The sequence below is a fragment of the Pungitius pungitius genome, chromosome 3, assembly GCF_949316345.1.
Source record: "Pungitius pungitius chromosome 3, fPunPun2.1, whole genome shotgun sequence".
In the NCBI taxonomy this organism is placed as follows: Eukaryota; Metazoa; Chordata; class Actinopteri; order Perciformes; family Gasterosteidae; genus Pungitius; species Pungitius pungitius.
In genome coordinates this window covers 14,390,862-14,412,262 of record NC_084902.1, presented here as the reverse complement: position 1 = coordinate 14,412,262, position 21,401 = coordinate 14,390,862, and the positions used below count along the sequence as shown (strand labels likewise).

Here is a 21,401-nt window from a genome sequence, read left to right as displayed (position 1 = left end):
ATCTAGTTACATGATGAAAGGATTAGTGTGGTATTATTAACGCAGGGTAAATATTCGAATCAGAGAATACTTGCAAGACACAAGTGTTTGTTTGTACAGAATTTTTATGAAGCTGGGACTTCAACAGATCGGATCAAAGCTAATTTTTTAGCTTTTGGTGATCATGAATAAAAATCCTAAGTCATTAACATTGACACCGTATGATACTGTGTAGGTGGACGTCACCTCACGAACCGCAAGGTCATCGCTATATCCCCAATTAATTCTTTCTAATTCTATGAAGCCAAGGCAGGATCCATAAAGTTCAGGATCTATTTGCAAATGTACTTGAACGCAGGATCTTCCTAACATGCTTTAACCCGGGGATATCTTTTAATTATGGTCGTGTCCCTCTTATCTTTTAAAAGTGAATGTGACTCAGATAACGAACCATTGAACTTAGTAAACGACCCCCCCCCCAATCCTAGCAAAGGATGACAGAAAGAAAGAATGTTGTTACACGACAATATTCATAACAACACAGTTATTATAACACAGCTTCATGAAGGAGTGAGGAAGCCTAATGTTGAGATCAAGTATATATTTTATGATGTCTTTAACGCCATTATTGTCGTGATCCCGGTTGTTCCTTACTTTTCCAAAACGATAAAGAATTTTAGTAAATAATTAACAGCGTAGCGGAACGTTGTATCGTTGTTACACGCCGCCCGGACGGCAATTTCAGACGGACCAAAACATCTCTAAGAAAGTTGACGTGGAGATTTTCGCCTACGATGGCTGATGCTAAACTAGAAATGTCAGCTGATAATTCCACCGCATTACAGAACCCAAATGCGCACACGCAGCCCAACAACCCGCTGTCCAGGAAGCTTAACAAAATACTGGAGACGAGGCTCGACAATGACAAGGTAAGATGGAAGAGTTTAGCTCATTGCTAACGTTAGCTAGCTGTCAGTAGCCAAATCCGCAAGAGATTCGCTTCAAAACCGGAGATAACGCTTCCCGAGGATAACTATTAAGAGGGAATTATTTCGATCCGGACTGGCTGTGGTTGATCACAATAACAACGTCCAGAAAAAACTCACTCTTTATCAGTTCGCTAGTGTCTGTCCCCGTGGACTTTAGTTTTATACTCGTCCTGGTTTGTCTCCCTACCACAAACAGCTGACTGACATTATAAGGTCCTTTTTGTGCTTTCAGGAGATGCTCGAGGCTCTGAAGGCTCTCTCCGTGTTCTTCACTGACAACAGTTTGCGCACCAGGAGAAATCTTCGTGGCGACATAGAGAGACGAAGCCTCTCCATCAACGAGGACTTTGCACGAATATTTAAGGACGTGAAAGAGGTACGTTTTATAATGCAACGTTAAATACAGGTTAACTCAATTAAACGGGCGAAGTACCCGATCAGTGATTATCATATTTGTTTGAGTTTAGGAATCTTAACATGGAGAGGCTGTTATGTGGGTTCATCCTTAAATGAATAACTTATGTTTTACAAGACAACACACACTGACCCTGGTGTTTTGTTTTCAGATTAATCTCAACGTTTTAATTTACTGGGCTGGGCTGGTGATGTCAAACAGCAGATCACATTTTTACACAGAGGGGTAATTATTAGCAGCTTTTCTCACTGATACCAAAGACTATCATGGGGAATCTTAATACTCATGAGATAGAAGCAGGTTACTCTTATTTAAACTCTGTTGTCTGACTTGGCATGTTTTGTACGGCATTCGGCCTCGGTTCTTTTGTGACTAACTTCATCTTTTTCAAAGGCGCTTGAAAGTGTTAATGAGGACGTTCAGGCCATGAGTGCATGTTCGGAAGAAATGACCAACAGGTTGAAGGTACGTGTGTCATATCTGCATGCCTTTTAAATGAAAAGATCATGTCCAGATAATGACTTACTTAAGCATATTTATGGATTGTGTGTATTTCATTAAACCGATTCAATTAAATTTATTTTTGTGAACAAAAGGTTTGCAACCCATCTTTTGAAATCACAGCAACTTTTCTTCCAACAGGCCGCGAAAGAGCAAACTCAAGACCTCATTGTAAAAACCAACAAGCTGCAGGGAGAAAAGTGAGTTAAGTGTAAAGGGGCAAACATAGTGTGCGTGTGCGTGTGCGTGTGCGTGTGTGTGTGCGTGTGTGTGCTGGTAATGTATGGATGTGGGCCTGCATTACTGACCAGAGTTAGACTTGTAACCTGACATACACACACACACTTTGAAACTAAGATAGACAAATCCAGTTCCTTTTTTGGGGGTTTTTAAATACTAGTTGACTAAGAATCTTCATTGAGATCTTTAAAATACATATATAACTTCAGCACAACTAACATTTGTAGCAATTATTTAAACCGCATTATACTGTATGGTTCTTCTGATATTTTGCTCTTTAAATCTAGACAAAAAGCTAATTTTACTATCATGCTGTCGAGTGCACAACAATCTTACAATGTACAGGCCAAAGTTACTCTATAGAGTTTAGTGAGCATTTAAAAAAACTCAACCTCAACCATTGACTGGTTCATTGTAGGGCTGTCACAATGTATTCAATTTATCAAGCTGATATTCTGCATTGTTCATATGGGAATCAACCACAAGTGACAAATTGTATTTACTATTAGTTTTCTCTCTCTGACTGTAACTAAATCCCCAAAACGATGAGACTGTGAACTTTTATATCAGCCTTTCAGGAAACCCCATACTGCCTGCTCCACTAATCTGTTCTGAGGCCTCAAGTCATCGCTGATAGGCATCTTCATCGTGCCACAGCTCGACCCCATCGTCTCTCTCTCTCTCTCTGTAATCTCATTTCTCTTACAGTGAAATGATCTCTTTTCAAGACAAATAGCACTTCCATCAAACCACACTGCGGGAACAACGTGGTCCACTTACTGATAAGACATAAGACAATAACAGACTTACCGCAGACATGTTTGGAAAGTGAGCTCAATATGCTCCCACCTCTGAGCTGCCTCTGAAAGTGCTTAACTTGAGGATTCTTTACGTTTACTCAAAGCCAAGCAACTTAGTTAAGTGTTACATATGATTTTAATATTTCCACAAATATGAATCCGAACTGCCAACACTTTCAGGCCGAAGAGTGGATTCAAAGTCTGCGAAATGCAGCTCCTTAATAGAGTCACGTGTTAGAAGGAAATGGTGCAGGGAAGGAGGAGCTGTCAAGCATATCTTTATTTCAGATGAAGATGCATGAATGATTTATTACTTTGATGAATATATCTCCCGCGTTTGTCTATTTGCATAAGGAGGTCAGCAATCAACATTAACAAAGTTTCATTTGTTACATTCCTGAGGTCCTGTGATGTTTGGCTTTGAGATAAACATCAAAGCTGTTTACCCGGCCTCACTCCGTTGTCTCGTGGAAGCCAGACGATTACAACCGGAGAGCGGCCCTTCAGACGGTTCCTGTGTTGGTGCTGCTTTGAGATTTGCTGATATCACATATTAAGAGCCGTCAGATGTGCAGATCCAATATTTAGAGCTCTGTGCAACTGAGTCAGACAGTGCATACCTGCCCGTCTGGATTCTGTTTTTTGGGTTGGAAGCCTTGCAACACAATCAATTGAGGTGTCGTTAAATCTGGAGTGCATGACTTTTATGTATAAAAGAAACAACCCTTCCCAAACCAATTCACACAATGACTTCCTGAGACTATTTTTTTGATTAGGTGCAACCATTCCTGAAAGCTCTATTGTTGTGGTTCCTCCTTTAGGATAAATACTCTTACAAAGAGACAGCCGCTCCAACATGAGCCGAGCACAGTGTGCAGACCGTCCTGTGAGGAGAACCGCCCGCTCCTGTTCGCTCGGCTGAAGGTCGGGAATGGAAGCATTAGCATTTCGACATTAGTCCTCAGTGACCTTGTGAGCCTAAATTGCAGGAGCGACATGGGCAATGATAATGTAGATTGGTGGCAAAAAGAGGCTGCATACAGCTGCGATGCACCGAGCCAATTCCATGCTCTGCTGGACCGGCTTCAGGACCGTGATGGCGGGACGTTGACGCAGGAAAGGGGGTGGGGGCTCTGAATCTGACAGCAGTGAAAGACACCGGTGGGGATTCGCCAGCAGTGAAGACGTGCAGGCAGTGAATTAATACGAGCCCTGGGGTTTCACGAAGTGGGGGGGGGGGGTGAAAAAAATGTATTTCCTTTCAGGCTGTCTTTACACAGCGGTCCCGCTGGGACATGCCATCCGTCCCTGTGACATTTTCGTTTGCAGCACTGCAATAACCTTACAGCCGGTCGGCCCAGTGTCTGCACGCGGGGCTTTGACCTTGTCGTTAGTGATTTTTTTTGTTATTTTTGGGGGGTTCTCAGAAAAGCTGCCAGGGGACACGCGCAGTCAAGCTGTCCTCCTGGAGCCGCCCACCAGTCAGCCACTTCAGGTTCCTCGGCCAGATTTCTTTTCAGGTCACACGATCCTCCGTAGTCCAAGCAACTGTCTTCTTTAAAAAAATAAAATGAGTTAGCTCCTGTTGCCCCTTCTCACAGCAGTGCCACATTAGCAGCGTAATCTCATACTTAGTACGTGCACAGGGCAGCTGTGTTAAGACAGCTCTGATGTGTATCTACCTAGCAGGGCCGGCCCGCCCGGCACTGTTTGCCGTATCATGGAGTCATTTGTCAGCTCTAATGAAAGAGCCGCGCGCCGCTCGCAGCCCGCTGAAAGCAAAGGCGGGAGTGGAGTGTTTGTCCGTCAGCTCACAGTGACAGAGCGGCCCTTTTGTTTCGGGGCCGGCCCTGAGCAAAGACGCCGTCAGCGAGATCACTCGATGGCTGTTGTGTGTTGTTCCGTAATGAAACGCAGCGCTGCCCAGCTGTCCCGCAGCGTGTGATCTTTGCATTAGCGGGACACGTCACCCGCTGAACAGGTGGGGACGTCTCCCAAACGGATGTTGACCTCCAGAGCGACCGCAGCTGAAGGGTTAGTTGAGCTGTTGGTTTAGTGCTGCAGCTGTTGCGACAGAAGGCCTAAATGGCTTCATGCACTGTAGATACATTTAGTAACCATAACCAAGATTTAGTGGCATTTTGCTTGGGAGCCTCATTTCTTCCCTCAGTTATTCCTCCAGCATATGACGCGTTGTTAGACCATTTGTCCCTGAAAGCAAAGCCCGCTGAGGTCATCAAGGGGTCAGAAACCCCCTGAGAAAGCGATCAGAGACATCAAGGTGTAAATGACAACCTGTGTAAAATGACACCCCGGCTGGCTGTTAATAAGGGCACGGCTGTGATCATTGGCGCGTGGCTAATGTTTTGAGTACTTGGAGAATGCCAAATTTCCACGCAAACCTTTAAAAGGACCTCTAATAGATTTTAATGTGTAATCCACCCCCACGGTTTGCAATTTATGAAAAGGTTGGACGTTGTCTCCACATCTTTTATTATCACTCAGAAAAAAAATATTGCAAATCTTTTTTATAGGAAGCATATGTTTTAATTAAAGCATTAAAAATGAGATCCAAATGAAATTCAATGTTACTCCGATGAAGCCCTAATCTTCCACAAACCTGGGGAGTGCTTCGAGGTATTTAAACAGGCATCGGGTTGTTTCACCTTCACGCTGCTGTTCATGAGATGTTATTCTGCTTAAATGATTTCTCCGCCTGAACGTGATTTAATCATTTGACAACTACTTGCATCTACCTCCACTTTTCACATATTGCGCTTCTATCTTGAGATCATCGGAGTTCTTTGAACCAACAGCCCAGGGTCTCCACACACTTGCCAGTGCAGTGTTTCCTCTCCCTGTAATTCGATAATTGCAGTCTGGAGAAGAACGTGTCATGTCCCAACAGCGCCGCCGTAAACGATCCTGCTGCCACAGCTCCCACAATCCCCCTCTCCCCACCGCGTGCAGCATGTGTGTCCTCGCTGTGACTCCTGGAGGAACAGGTCCGGCACTATTGGCCAAACACAAGTTTGTACGGGGAAATCTGGTGCACAGTTTGGCCGGTGCGCCCATGTCTGTGAAGGTCAACACGCTCATAGAAGGAAGCCTTTATCAATAAATGATCAGCAGTTGTTACATTTACATGAAACTCACAAGGTCTATACAATGGTAAAGTGGCATGACCTTGAGGACATTTTTGCAAGGTGGCCGACAATAAAAACAGACTTGCCAGATGCCAAATGCTAATTGTTTAGTAATTTCTGCTTTTCAGTGTCAAATAGGCCTGATTTGACTGAAGATAATTCAATGTTAGCTTCGGCATAAATACAACCACATCAGCTACTCAGCAACCTTTAATGATAGAAATTCCCAGTTTGCACATAAAAAGCTTGCTGCATACATTTGCATTTCAGTGATCAACTCTCCTTTTTTGAGACAACAAAATGTTCTCGCCTTACAAGACTTCCAAATCGTATGTCTGTCTTACTGGTGTGCGAAATCAAGACAAGGATGTTCACATGGAAATACTTTCCCTAATGTGTGCATCACTTTTTAACGATTTAATAACCTCATTAGTATATCTTGTTGTGGTTATATAACTATAGTTGCAAAGGTATATCAAGTGTAACATTTGTTAATGTTTGTTATGTCTCGGTTGCATGGTATATTTTCCCTGAATCCATTTAGAGTTTTTTTGTTAAGAATGAAGGGTCTGGCCGTGGCGGACAGCCTTTTAGATCAAATAACTTAGTATAATATAGAAATAGTATATCCGTCTCCTAACCAATTCATCTAGTGCTAAATATTTTGGACAGGCTGAAAATGTCCTTTCTACAACGTCAAAGTGAAAGAGTGCAGCCTTTTTATCTTTTAAAACAATTAATATTGTTACACCTTACAATTTGGCAGGTGAAGCCAGGTGCTGCAATGAAGTCCTTTTTTTGTTAAAGGATGACACTCAGGCCGCCGTTGTCAGGGAATAGAAGGCTGCGAAAAGCCACACTGTCGTCTTTGTGCTTCGCCATAAACATCTTCACACACAAATCCCATGATGGGCGAAGCTGCCTCGATGTCCTGCGTGTGAACACAGATGTACTAAATCATACAATCCACCAACAGATTTACAACTCGGTGCTTTCAGCTGGCTGGCTGAGCACCAGTAATAACAGCGTGAGAGACAATGTTCGGATATAATGTCAGGTTCTTCTCCACCAAAACAAGGCGGTGATTTACCGATCCAACTTTCTCTTCAAAGCCGGGAGGAGAGGGGGTGGACGGGGTGGTTTGGATAAAAAACGTTGGGACAGAGGGAGCGCTCCCTGTTGTCCTGCTATCCCATGACAAGAGTTCCTTGTTTGTCCCGGGCGGTTGCCATGGACACTATTGTGTTGAAACACTTATCCTGAAACGGATAGCGATCGCTCTGCTTTTATTTAGGGTGACCAAAAAAAAAATAGTTGCTGGTATCTAGCTCTGTATTCTTTCTGTGTGTGTGTGTGTGTGTGTGTGTGTGTGTGTGTTGTCCACTGTTATTTCTTCATTTCACTTGATATCTTTAGTCTTCCCCACTATGTGTGTGTGTGTGTGTGTCTGTGTCCGTCCGTGGCATCTCAGTCTGAGCTCACTGTGAAGGTTTGGGAGTAGTGTGACTGCCATCTGCTGGAGAGCTTCCAACATTACACCTTGTTGACAACATACATCTTTTTATCTTCTTTTTTTTATGATAGCATGCAACTTTGTTCCAGTTTTCCTACGCAGACACACTGTCTTTTTTATTTTCAAAGTAAGAACACACAAGGGGAATGGGACACAGTGATAAAACGCAATGATGAAACAAAGAATTGAATGAACTCTTTCATGAGAAAAAGTCCTCTAGGGCCTTGAAGACAGACAGACAGACAAAACGAGTTGTGATGAGTAGAAAAGACCCAACTGAAACCAACAGAAACTAAAGCATGACTGAATAATACGCCATGAGGAGAAAATAATTCTCTTTTATACAAATATTAAAGTGCAACAATTGCAAGTGAATGAAATTGCCACATTTGTCTCTCTCCCCTCAGTCACAGGCTGGAGTTGAGAGCTCAGGTTGCTCAGGCCTTCCTCGCAAAGTTCCAGCTGTCAAATGAGGAAATGGCCACACTGCGAAGGGCTCGGGACGCACCCATCACCGAGGTAATCTCTATTCTAACGTTTACCCCTTAATGAAATCACATAAAGAATCCTCCCACTTGCGCCTAGAGGACGGGGAATGCAGATTTAGTGTGTCGCAATAATTGTTAGCTCCCTCTTTCCTCTAGGGTTTAATCTTCTCACTTTGCCAACACGCCGCCACAATATGTGATGTGCGCGTCAATAATTTAGTTGTATATCAATCCATATTGCATGATTAGTTACAATGCGGTCACTTGAGAAAACTTTTTGCCATAGCCGTTATTCCTTTTTTGTTTGTGTTTGCACAATCCTGCAACCCTCGCCCTTTCTAATATGTTCAGGTGTTGTTGAATTTCCCAGGATTTCTTCAAAGCTCTGAGCCGAGTGAAGCACATCCACGAGGATGTCAAAGTCCTCTTGCGAACCAACCAGCAGACTGCGGGGTAAGATGCACGTCCCTCCCCAGTGTGTCGCCCTGTGCTCCACTTCTTCTGACAGAATGGAATAACACGGTTTTGTTTTTGCCGGCGATTCTGTTCTACGAACACAGTGGTCTGGTATTCATGTCGCTGCCGGGGATCTGACACTATGCGGCAGGTTGCACGTATGTAATGTGTGCTCTGGGTTTGTGTGCTCGCTCCAGGTTAGAGATCATGGAGCAGATGGCCGTGTTGCAGGAGACCTCATATGAGCAGCTGTACCGCTGGGCTCAGAGTGAGTACCGTACACACTCACTCACTGTGGCATCGTACCAGGCCTCCACACTGATCTGCAACCATAAGCAGGGATTTCAGTCATTTGGGGGGTTTTGGTCTTAAGTTTCTGCAGTTTGATGGTTAGTGCACTCAGAGTTATGCTCTTTCAAGTACAAGTAGTGCGTGTATAGGGGAAATTTGGGGACTCGTGTGACTCATAACCCCTCACTGAGTTCTGCCTAAAGAATGCCAGAAACCACAGCTTGTGTTTGTGAATTGAAATTGAACGGTAAATAAACCATTTAGATCACAAACACCACAGAACTCATCATAGAGCATCTATCTATCTAAGTTGTGCGCTGCCTTACAGATGCTTATTTTGCTCTACTTTAACTTTGTAATCTGAAAGTTTATTAATGGTCAAACAAGAGGGCTATGTTTCAGCATTTCTCAGCATTTCTCCAAATGTAGAAGGAGTTAGTCTATCTTTTCAAGGACCTCTTCTTTGTGTATGCACTTGTCGGTTGTGCTAAATATAGTTCCGCAAAGATGCTCCTGCACATTTGTTGAATAGGGCATTTACTTTTATTTCCAGGTCTGACTAGAGTGGAGTGTTTCGGCAAATGTTTTCCACAGTCTAGAAACCGCTCATTGGTTGAATTGTCTGAAGCAAAGTAAAAGAAATGACAAACTCATGGAAATGCATGTTTTCTTCTTGCCAACAAGGTTACCGTGGCCAAATATATTTATTAACAATGAAGGTAGAGTTAAAGACTGCAGCTATTTAGTTAGATGGAGGAACCTGTCTTATTCTTATTGATGCACTTCGTGTCCCATGTTCCTTGTGTCTATGCAGATGACTGCAGAGGACTGACCCAAGAGAGCTGCGATATCTGCCCTGTGTTGACTCAAGCCATGGAAGCCTTACAGGACCGGCCTGTCCTTTACAAGTAACCGTAAAACACAGAGACACAATGTGCCGTCTGTCCCTTTATTCTTCTTCCTTTCCATGCTAATCAGTGTTTACACATCTTCTAGGAGCCTAAGTAGACCCGAGCAGTGGTCAATATTATTTATTTATTCAATACAAATAGTAAAAGGTGCTCCGGACATGTTCTTTGCAGCTATGTTTTTCATTCACCCTGTCCATTCAGTGTTAATTAATGGTTTAATTCCTCTTTCAAGTATCTTTTGTGAGTTAAGGGATACACTTAAGCATTAGGTGATTCATTTGTTGCATTTGTTTCTGACTTTTTCAGCGTGGGTCTATTCATCTTCCTCCTCATTCCTTTCCATCGCTTTAAACCACTTATTCATAAGTAGCGGTGAATTATAGCAAAATTTGACATTTTGAAACAATAAATAAATAATTGGCCGGTAATACTGAAGTTAGTGCCACAGCTGTATGTATATTGCGTATTTATAATGGCTTGGAAGGAATTTCTATTTTCTAAAAATCTTATAAGACAAACCATTTATGGATCTCAATTATCTACATGTGCTTTGAAATGCTGATGCCTGCACCAAGAATTAATTAAAAATGAACACGTTGTATACCTTAGAGGACCGCAATTTGCCCTTGTATAGAAAAAAGAACCACCGAGGAGTCCCAGACTGATTTGACTTTGTCCCAAGAACAAACAGCAAACAGGAGCCCAGCGAGGGTTCGAGGTCATGTCTCGGCTGGGGATGTTGAGGCTATGAGAGCGGAGGCCGACGTTCCTGGAATCTTAATTCAGCCCTATCTTCTGTTTAGTCTGTCCCACAGACCGCCACCGCCGGCCAATCAAAACAACCCCCAAAAGCATTTCCTTTTGAAGAATCTGCCTGCATCGGTTGATGTGTGTGTGTCAGCGACTGGCCTCCGTTACACCGCCTGTGCCAAAAACGCCACCGTCTCTTTCCGTGAGGTTTGGGTGTTGAACGTTGCCTTCCTTCTCGTCTGGCCAGGTACACTCTGGACGAGTTTGGGACGGCGCGCAGGTGTGCGCTGGTTCGAGGCTTCATCGACGCGCTGACCCGCGGCGGGCTAGGCGGAACACCTCGGCCCATAGAGATGCATTCACATGACCCCATGAGGTACATCGCGTGTGGGACCTGAACGTTGCCCTTTCCTTCTCCTGACAAAATCCAGAGGAAGCTCACGTTCAGATAGAAAACAATGAGCTTAGTGTAGCTTCGCTCAACTAAAGAATGGTTGTTAAATCCAAACATCTACAGTAACCCATCTCCAAAGATGTGATCTGGCATAAGCTAATTTACAATTAAATAAGTTTATTTCAAACATGTGGCTACAAACAGAGCTGAGGAATACAGTTGTTGGGAATTTGCTTGAAAACAAATCTTGCCCTCACCAAATATTACGAACCACCAAACTTTAATTCAATTGAATAAGAAATTTTGAAATTCTAATGGAATCAATGTGAAAAAGATAAAGAAATGTAGTACTATTCCTTTAAGACTCACCGTATATAGTGTATATATACTATAGTGTGATTATTGTTAGAACCATTTATGAATCAGATTGTTAACTTTCAAAATCCCATTTGAGAAGATGTTAAATGTCCATTTGTTTCCTGTCGTACAACATCCTCTTCCCCTTCCCCCTGTGCCCGGGAGCCAAATGGGAGATTTTCTCAGAATACGAGGCATGTGTGGAACACAAAATCACCTCCACTTTATAGGAGGCATCAACAGTTCTGAGAACATTAAGTTCTTTCTCACCTCCCTATGTCCCTGCACACACCCTCACACACGCGCGCACACACACACACACACACACACACACGGTAATTCAAGTTTAACCGTGCTGTTTTCCACCCTTATCTAACACCAGAAGTGTGTGTTTGTGTGTGAAACACTATGCTATGTCTCAGTCTCGGTGTATCTGTGCTCTCTGCGTGGTATGGTTAGCCCTCAGGTTGGCCCCTCTGTGACATTCAGTTTGATACAGACCTTTTTGGGGCTTTTTCAGGTATGTTGGGGACATGCTGGCCTGGCTGCATCAAGCCACCGCCTCAGAGAAAGAGCACCTTGAAGCTCTGCTGAAACAAGTCACTCTGCCGGGTACGATGTTTCCTGCATGCTAATCCCTCATTCTGCAGTTCTCCATCACGGTTCACCCCACACCTTGAGTTACAAAGAAAAAGCTATATAAAAACTATTTTTGCATTGTTGTTTTTTTACCTTGCCCTTCTTGGTAAATGCATTGTTGGATAGTTTATTTCCGTGTCACACAGACTCACAAGTAGCTTGCTAATTGGACTGAGTTTTGGGGACCAGCGGTTCTGTAAGGTCAGAGTGGTTTGGGAGTCTGAACAGAACTAATGCTGGTACATTTTGTTCAGCTGGACTAATCCTGTGCTTCCCTCATTTAACTTCTCCAGTTCTCATAGCAGTTATAAATAAACTCAGTAAGGGGATCACTCGAAAAAAAGCCTTTTATTGCCATCAATCCATCACTCTGTTTGTACTGTATTCTATTTCATATATTATATTAACTTGTAATTTATCATGTTTTATATCTTCAATCTGGTAAATACTGTTGGGTGCGGGTGGGTGCATGCGTGTGTGTCTTTCCCTGCCATTAGGTGTGGAGGAGAACCTGCAGGAGGTGGTTGGACACATCACTGAGGGAGTCTGCAGGCCACTGAAAGTGAGAAACCAAACCTGTTTAAGGCGCTGTGACCGAAGTGCTGTTTTCTGTCATCTTCTGCTCATATTCTACTCGTGTCCTCACTCGGTGTGTTATGGATCCGTCCCTCAGGTTCGGATAGAGCAGGTCATTGTGGCTGAGCCTGGTGCTGTCCTGCTTTACAAGCTGTCCAACCTGCTCAAGTTCTACCACCACACCATCAGGTGATTTGACTCACTCAGTCTGCAAAACAAATGCTGCAACATGTTTTGCTCATTTGCGTATTTGGAACATTTCTGTTTTGTGTTCTTGTTAACGATGCACAAACAAGCATTTTTAAGCTGTCACTTTAGGGCCATGAGCATTGTTTGTTGTATTTTGACTTTTATCAAAAGACATATACAGTATATCATTTAAAATGTAAATAATGAATGATCTTTGTCCAGCTCGATCATTGGGACCAGTGTGGCCTCTCTGCTCATCACTATTGAGGAAATGCACATCCTCAGCAAAAAGATGTTCTTCAACAGCCTGAGTCTTCATGCCAGCAGACTCATGGACAAGGTACAGCACGAGTAGCATTTCTATTTCTATTTGAATAATTCACAAAATAGTTTTCCCACGTACAGATTTGAGAAAGTGACAGACAGGTAGACAATCATTTTTAAAATAGACTTTTCTGCTCCTTCACAGAAACACTTGACACTTGGGTGATCGTACAGACGTTCAGTGTGAACCCTCAGTGTGTGTTTAAGCTCTGCGTTACAACCCTCGACAACGAGGCTATTTCTGAAGCACTTGTGCTTGTAAACCGTTTCAGCCTGCCGGGCCAAGGCATCAAAATGGCACTTGCTGCCGCAAAACACCAAACTTGTTACCGTGTAGTTAAATTGCCTTCCAAATATACCTCAGCACGAGCGGGAGCTCTTCCGTTTAACTTGCTGGCCGTGTCCTGATCAATAGTAGTTACTAGAATGATCCCTGCAGCTCGGCGCTAATCAAATTGGAGGCCCTCAGGTTTTTGGTGTCAATTCCAGCTAATGCCAGGAACACCGCCTTCTGATAATTTGCTCTATTAGGTGGACGACGGTGGCTGGCCTCAGCTCTGTGTTGTGTATCCAGCAGCCAATGAAACCGAAACTCTCTTCATTAAAAGAGAAACTCTACTGACTCTGAACAAGTAGCAGCAGGAGGCCGCTTTACACTCGGCCCGTCACGCTGCTCATTAGCGAAGCCTAAGTGACTCGATGATGCTGTGAGAACCGCTCGTCTTCGGTGAAGGCAACGGCACGCGCACAACTAATCTAACAACTCACGCGAGGACAAGTATTGCCCCTTTTGCACCATCTTGTTCCTTCCGTGTCCGCCCCGGCAGGTGGAGCTACCACCTGTAGACCTGGGACCTACGGCCTCCCTCACTCAGACCCTCTCACTCCTCAGGGAGGTGCTGGCCTCCCACGACTCGTCGGTGGTTCCTCTGGATGCCCGCCAGGCTGACTTTGCTCAGGTAAACTTGCAGGCAAACAGTAGAAAAGTTGGACACGTCTCCCTGCAATTCGTCTCACATAAATGTGTGACTATTTGTTTTCGGCCAATAAAATGTCACTCGTCTCGTAGCGATCCGTCTCTCTTAATCTTTCCCAGGTGCTCTCTTGCATCTTGGATCCTCTCCTGCAGTTGTGTACCGTGTCTGCCAGTAACCTCGGCACTGCTGACATGGCTACCTACATGGTCAACTCCCTGTATGTCATGAAGACAACCTTGGCTCTCTTTGAGTTCACTGACAAGAGGCTTGAGATGCTCGAGTTCCAGGTCGGTCACACACACATTTGAATTAGTTTTCTTTTTTTCTTCCTATTATAAATGCCTATTTAAATTGAATTACAAGTAGTCACGGGTATGAAACTAACAATGAAAGACAGAATGTTAATTTTACAACAGAACTAAAAGTAATGTGAAAAAACATGAACACTCATCTTGCATTTCTGACGTTGTGTGTAGAGGTTTTGTTTGTTGAAAACAATTATTTTTCCTTTCATTAAAACCCACTGAGCCCACGTCTTTTATTTCAAAGATTCCATTTTCTGTTCAATAAAAGGGTGTGCGTCATGCATTGTTGTTCATGCTCAAACGCGCCATCTAGCCTCTATTTTTAGCACATCTTTTGTAATTGAGTACCACAAGAGCTCCTGTGGAAGTTTGATTATCAATAGAACAGTGGTCATTTATTAACCACAATGCGGACTTGGACTGGATATTAAGCCACTCTCTCCTGCGTTTTTTTCAGATCGAGGCTCACCTTGACACCCTGATCAACGAGCAGGCATCCTACGTGCTGACTAGAGCCGGACTGAGCTACATCTACAGCTGTGTGCAGCAGCACAGTGCTGAACAGGTCTCACGTGGAGCACTCAACTCCACATTCACATGTACTCGCTCATGAAGTTATAGAACTGTGAAGAACTGTTTTTTCTTTTTTCTCTTACCTTTTAGAGTCCCTAATGGTCCCCTTTTTATATTTTATAGGCCTTAACGATATTGTTTACGCTACCTCTTTAGGCTCCACGCTTGCTATCGCTATGGTTACCACATGACCGGCGTCTTTGTTAGGGCTTAATAGCATTTTGGTCACATGTTCGGATGGTAAAAGGAGAAAGATGGAGGCAGATCATATTATTTCTATAACAAATATACGCGCTTCTCCAGAATTGTCCTGTGCAAATGAGAGAGCTGATGCTCCGGTTTGTTCCACCCTCTTTGTAACACACTGTGCTAACCGAAACCCATAACTGTGGCCGAGCATGCAAGTCTTGAAACCCTGGGTCAAGTCAGGACACACCACACCCTTCTGCTGCAGCTCGCAAGGCAAAGTTCAATCGAGACCAGTCATTCTTCACACAGACTTCGTCCCTTCTGGATTTGCTTTAAATAGTCTTCTGCTTGAAAAGCTCACGTCCAGCTGTCCACACTGAACGGCATACCAAATGACAATGCCCCCCGTTTATTTTTACACTTTTCAGATACACCTAAAATATCAGCCTTATATTTGATCCTTGTTATGTTCTGTGATCCATCCGATGAACAAGTCGCATACAAGACAAACAGGATTAAAACGCAGCTCGTCGATGAGTTTGCAGGCTCATAGTGTGTTTGTTGATGTTTCCATATCCCCATAAAATCCTGCGAGCTACTGCACTCTAGCTTTGACCCTTGCACTACCTTCTATTTGCTGCTTTTAATGTTGGCAATTAAGGCATTTAAGCTTTCCTTAATGTTGCTATTCTCGATAATCAGTGTCGACTAATTGCCCTAAAGGTACCAGCTTCTAGTTTATGTTCCCACAAAAACCGTCATGTCGTTAGCTGTCATGATCGAGGAGGGATATTTCTCTTCTTTTTTCTGTCATGATTCAGAGTACAAGTTTGGAAACTGCCAATAAACATCTGTCAGGGCTAAATATAAACATAAATTATCAAATTAACAAACATGACCTACTTATGCTAATGCTACTACACAAATACCCTATAATTCAATTTCAACAACTCATGACATGAAACAAATGTGGAATCAGCTGTTTAAGAAGTGATCCAGCAGGACAAAGTAAGTGTCCTGTTCTGATGTGCACGCACCAGTTAGACATTATTATGAGACGGATCCTGTAGTCCCAAATCTTTGTTTTCATCAAAGGTAGGGAGCAGTAACCAAAGAAGAATACATTTTCCTTTATGGTCAGAGTTAAAATAATTAATTCAGACATCACACACTCTTCATGCTTCCATGTTTAGTAGCTGCCTGAAGGGTCGTCAACAAATGAGGAAGGAAGAAAACTGTGCAACATTGCATGCAAATGTGAATGAATGAGTTGAGATTCCACATTGTTGCTGTTCAAACGCTTTGACCTTGAGTTGGATTCCACGCTGATGTTGACTTTTCTGCCTCAGGGTCCTCTGTCGCTCCTCCCTAGCATGGAAATCTCCTCTGTGAAAACAGCGATGGTGAGTTGCCCTTTGTGTGATTAGTGAACAAAATCCCTCCGCAAGAATCAATATGTTTAAACGTAATGAATATGAATCTTTTCCTCATCCCACAAACCACAGCTGCAGTTTGATTGCTACTTGTCGTCGCCCGACACGCTTGTGATGCCGCAGCTCAACTTCCTGCTCAGTGCAGCCATCAAGTGAGTTCCTGTCCCAATTGTTGACAAAGGATCTTCCTGTTCAGGAAAAGAATAGTAAACAATGCAGTATTCAGGCTCGTTAGATGTTTACGACCAGTTTTTTTTTTTCCAGCAAGTTATACAGCATTATCCATGATACAAGTACAGCAGGAGCATTCCAAACATAAACCTTACATACATTACACTACATAAACTCAAGCTAAAGCCACCAAAACATTGAAAGTTTGGTTGGCGGATCCGCCTGTATTTGTCTTACTGATCAGGGAATTCATACGCTTTTAGCTGCATCCAGCTGCCACATTGGAGGGCTCTCTCTGTGAGTCACGTTTACTAGGAAGTGCAGCAGGCTTGAGGAGCACTCTGTACCTCAGGTTAATGTTCTCTATTAATGGACATGGGAGGACTGATGGGCAGGACGCCATTAATTAGCCTCTGGTCCATTTCTCACTCATACTCGTTCCCTGAAATCACTGCTCTTCTTTGTCTCCCTCTCTCTCTCTCTCTCACCTCTCTCTCTCAAGTCTGCTTCTCTGTTCACCTAAATAGAGAAAAACAGCACTCATCAAATGCCCCTGGAGTTCACGAATGATGGGAATATACTTTTAGACTGCCTTCGTTTCACAGTTTGTGTTAGAACTATAGTGGTATAAAACATTACTCCATAACAAATGCACTGTGTTCCCTGTTGGCCAATTAAAAATATGGATCTCGAGAGCTTGAGTTGGATACCAGCGAGGCCTTCCTTAACACCCCTCTGCAATAAGTAGTTGCATCTAGTCCTCACTTAAATGTTGAGTATTTGTGACAAGTAGTTTTGAAAGGAAATCTAACTTGAGGTCTAAAATGATAGAGAATGAAGAATGAATGAAGATTAAAAATGCTCCAAGTGAGTTATGAATTCATGTTGTCTTAAGGTATCTATAGAGAAAATATTCGGGTTTTTTTTTTTAAAGGATTAATATTTTGTTCTCTAAAATGTCATCAAGTGACATGATACACAATTTGTGTTATCCAGAATCATTATATGTTGCTGTGTCTGACCTGATTCTTGTGCATTTATCCATAGGTGGCAGTGTGCACCACACGCTGCCACTGATTGTTTTCATCCAGCGGGGGCACACAGTGGTCACTGAAAAAAAACCCAAGTAATTAGGAGACTATTCTTACTTGTAACGTACTTGCTGAGCCCTTACAGCTCTGCTCGTCTGACTTTGACCTGACGCGTTGGGGTTTAAATCGCTCACTTGTGATACTTTGTTTTCTTTACGATGGTAAGAGCTTTCTCTCTGTGTGTGTGTGTGTGTGTGTGTGTGTGCAGGGAGCAGATTTTCCGTCAGTCCACCGAGCTGGTGTGCAGAGCCTACGGGGAGGTTCACGCTGCGCTCAGCAGCCCAGCCAACAGCTACAAAGACCCAGAGAACCTGCTTCCCAGATCCCCTCAACAGGTTCAGACCTTGCTGTCCTGAGAGACTCTTTTGTCCCACCTGGTTGATCTCAAAAGGACAAGGTGAGCCCCAGCGAAGGACTGCCGCTGTGCTCCTGTGTAATTTGTAAAGAATAATGACATGTACCATAATATAAACCATGGCTGTTACGGTGGGGTTCTTCTTTGTGGGATGTGGGTCACTGACTTCAGAGGGAGGCTCTCCCCTGTGTGCCATGAGGAAAGAACATGATACCAACATGATCCACTGACTCTCACTGCTGTGGACAGTCTGCTTGTTATTCTCTCTGTAAAGCATTTGTGTGTCCGTTTGATCTGTTTTCCCAGCATTTACTCTTTTCTTATATATATGCATAATTGTACAAATTGGTGTCTTTTTATTAAAAACATTATATAAAACAAAAGGGTACACTTCATTTGATAGATTTGTCTTATTTTTCCACACTTGGATGAAAAAAATAAAATAAAAAATCAGCCACAATGTTAAAAGGAACTTCAAACCGTGGGGGCAAATGCTGTTTATTTTCCTCTCAACTGTTTTGAATTTTGGTGACGAAATGGAAATTACGTCATGTCATTGGGCTTTTCAAAAAATGTTCATGTTGACCAAGATGAATAAACAAGACAAACAAGACAAATGCTTATTGTGACAATTACACAGAAATGTTTTTTAGAATCATATGATGAGGTGGTGGAATTTTGGACGTAGATGTAAACTTTATATGACCAGTGGGTGGAGGCATAGAATCACCAGGCGCTGATCCTAGTTTGTAATATAAAGTGACGTTTTTAGAAGATCTATTGAATCCAAATGGTTTGATTTGCTTTATCATCGGTAAAGTAACAAAGCCACATCCAGGACCATTGATGCCAATACTATTCTTCTTCTTCTTCTTGAAAGTAAACATAGCGGCGGATGATTTCATACCGTTGAATATCTGACCCCACTTAGCCCACGCAAATGCCCGATAAAGCGTCAGAGAATCGGTAAAGCTAAGTGGATGTTGATCCTGTTGTTATGGTATCTGGCCTGAGAGGCAGCATTTTATTTCTGCTCTCTGACTTCTTGGTCAATGGCAGCGGGCCTGATCCTCGCGGCTCTGCCAGCACCGAGACCCAGGATTTCCCCAGCTCACGCGATGCAACTCTGATATCATTGGCCAGGACATTGAGTACTGGGAATAAATGGAATACCGCAAAGTTCAGCATCTGGACAGTGCTCTTAAATCCTTTAAATAGACCAGCTCCCTGTTCCAGTACTGCTTGGCTCCGGTCGGATACTAGCTGTATACTCGGGTGTTGTTTCTTTTTCACTCGGGACTTTGGCAAAAAGTGGAATGATGCTTGAGAGGCGGCATTACTGAATAACAAAATGATTGTTCATGTGTAACGATACACACAGTGCACGCCCTCACTCAATCAGCTTCACGTCACTTGTGTGTGTGTGTGTGTGTGTGTGTGTGTGTGAATACGTGTGGGCCTACGCAGATCAGCACGTGAGAGCTTTTTGCTGCCGGTGGCTGTATTAATGAGTTAGCAGATGTGAGAGGGGTGATGGAGACGCCACTTAGAGGCAGGTAGTGGTGAGCAGGGTGGCAAACATTCATCCCATCATCCGCTCCACATGACAGCGGCCACCAAGCTTTTACCCGCTGAAGCGTGAGACCAGCAGGAATCTGGGTTAAAGGATAATATTGAGGGTTTTCTTTTTTTTCCACCTCTCTCTCGCTCCAGCGACTGATGATTAAGGTTGATCCGGAGCTAACCACTCCAGCCGTATCTATTGCCTTAGCGAAAAACTTTGACTCAAGCAAATGCACAGCTTGAGGAACTAACGCTGCTTGTTCTCGGCCTTCGTGCTTGGAAATGTCGTGAGTTGCTCCCTCGCTCGGAAATGAATCATTACCTCCTCAAAGTGGGAATTTGTGACTAGTTGAACAAGAGGATGTAAGGTTGTTGTTGGTTTTTTCACTGCGCGCTGATGCTGTTCTAATGTCATTCAAAATCAGGACAGAGTTTTTCATTTTTTTGAATAAGTGCATCCAGAAGCAATATATTGATGTGGTAATTGAGTCCACTATTTTAGCTGAATAGACTAATGATTCGTATGTGTTTTGCCGTCATGTTTATGATAAAGAGTCTTGCATTTCTATGAAGAACACAGGTCAGCTGTCACTGCCATTGACTTCGTAGTGTTACTGTTTACATTTTCCAATGCTCCAGTTCTGACTGCACAACATGACCCGCAGTGGCATGGACAGGATACTAAAAGTACAAAAATACAAACTCCAACTTGGTTATTCCAGATTGACAAAAAGTGATCAGAAAAACACCTTCTTACCACTATTGCTGGTATGTTGTTATTGTTTTTACCAGTGACACAGTGTTTCAGGTAAAAAGCCTTCTTCTACTTTCCAGCTTTAATCTTCCCTCACAGATAAAGTTCTGTCACTGAGAGGAAGTTGTTGAGCAATGAATGATTGACGAAGAAATGGACTTTGCGACACTAAACTACAACGTGATACAAGGTGAACAATGTAAACGTTTTATCAGTTTTGATTCTACTTTTCATCTAGAAAACTTGAAGCTTCATCCCGCCTGGCGCCCTCGTTAAACATTGAAAAGAAATTTCTTGCGAAAGTCGAATTAATCGGTCATTACATGCAACGTGATCTAAAGCAAAACTTTTTTTCTGATTTAAATTGAGCCGCCTCATCCCCAACACACCTTATTAAAGCAATTTGATAAAAGACGTTAATTATGTAACATGCTCTCCATGCTTTGTGCACTGGGCCATTGTCACCCATCTTATTGTGATGCTCAAATATCCCCTGCCTCATATCATTACAACTCACAATTATCTCTCCACATCCCTTGTATTATTTGAATAGGTTACATCATGTCAAACCTCTCTCTCTCTCTCTTTGGAGGCTATTATGTAATTTGTCTATTAGCGCAGGAAAGGGGGACACCGAAGTGCTGACCTGAAACACTACTGCACAGTAATTAGGTTTCCCCTCTGATTCTCTGCGGTTCCCGTCTCACTAATCAACATCTCATTCAGTGCGCCCAACCCGACACAGTGCTTCAGAAAACTCTGCTCAAAAGCTGCCTGAAAAGTCAGCTCTTGAAGCTTGTGGTTAAGGCACATGAGGCCCGGTTATTAGCGCGCGTCCATCTGTCACCGCTATTGACCGCCATTCTCCCTTGCTGACCAGATGCATGTCCAGGTGGCCTGACAAACAAAGCATATCAGAGACACTAACAGCACAGTGTTTGGTTAGTTGTGGGATGAGAGGGGAGCGCGGCGATGACTGGCTCTCGCCGGCCAAATCTTAGCCAATGACAGAGCGGCCGTGCCCTCGCGCTG

The 21,401-nt window shown here is 43.3% G+C and overlaps 1 protein-coding gene across 1 annotated transcript; it reads left to right on the top strand.

The window, feature by feature from the left end:
* Positions 1-700: 700 nt before the first annotated feature.
* On the top strand, positions 701-18,442 carry cog6 (component of oligomeric golgi complex 6). Its single transcript, XM_037468202.2, has 19 exons — positions 701-908; positions 1,201-1,344; positions 1,777-1,848; positions 2,026-2,084; positions 7,991-8,102; positions 8,442-8,524; positions 8,725-8,795; positions 9,633-9,726; positions 10,727-10,855; positions 11,751-11,842; positions 12,367-12,431; positions 12,543-12,634; positions 12,857-12,974; positions 13,786-13,917; positions 14,055-14,222; positions 14,698-14,805; positions 16,352-16,405; positions 16,508-16,587; positions 17,906-18,442. The coding sequence occupies exons 1-19, from the start codon at positions 774-776 to the stop codon at positions 18,051-18,053; spliced, it is 1,956 nt and encodes a 651-aa protein (XP_037324099.2). The 5' UTR covers positions 701-773; the 3' UTR covers positions 18,054-18,442.
* Positions 18,443-21,401: the final 2,959 nt, after the last annotated feature.

Coding starts and splice junctions, on each gene's coding strand:
- cog6 (XM_037468202.2), top strand. CDS start 774: ATGGCTGATGCTAAACTAGAAATGTCAGCTGATAATTCCACCGCATTA. Junction 9,727..10,726: donor GACCGGCCTGTCCTTTACAA/GTAACCGTAAAA, acceptor TCGTCTGGCCAG/GTACACTCTGGACGAGTTTG. Junction 12,432..12,542: donor GAGTCTGCAGGCCACTGAAA/GTGAGAAACCAA, acceptor TCCGTCCCTCAG/GTTCGGATAGAGCAGGTCAT.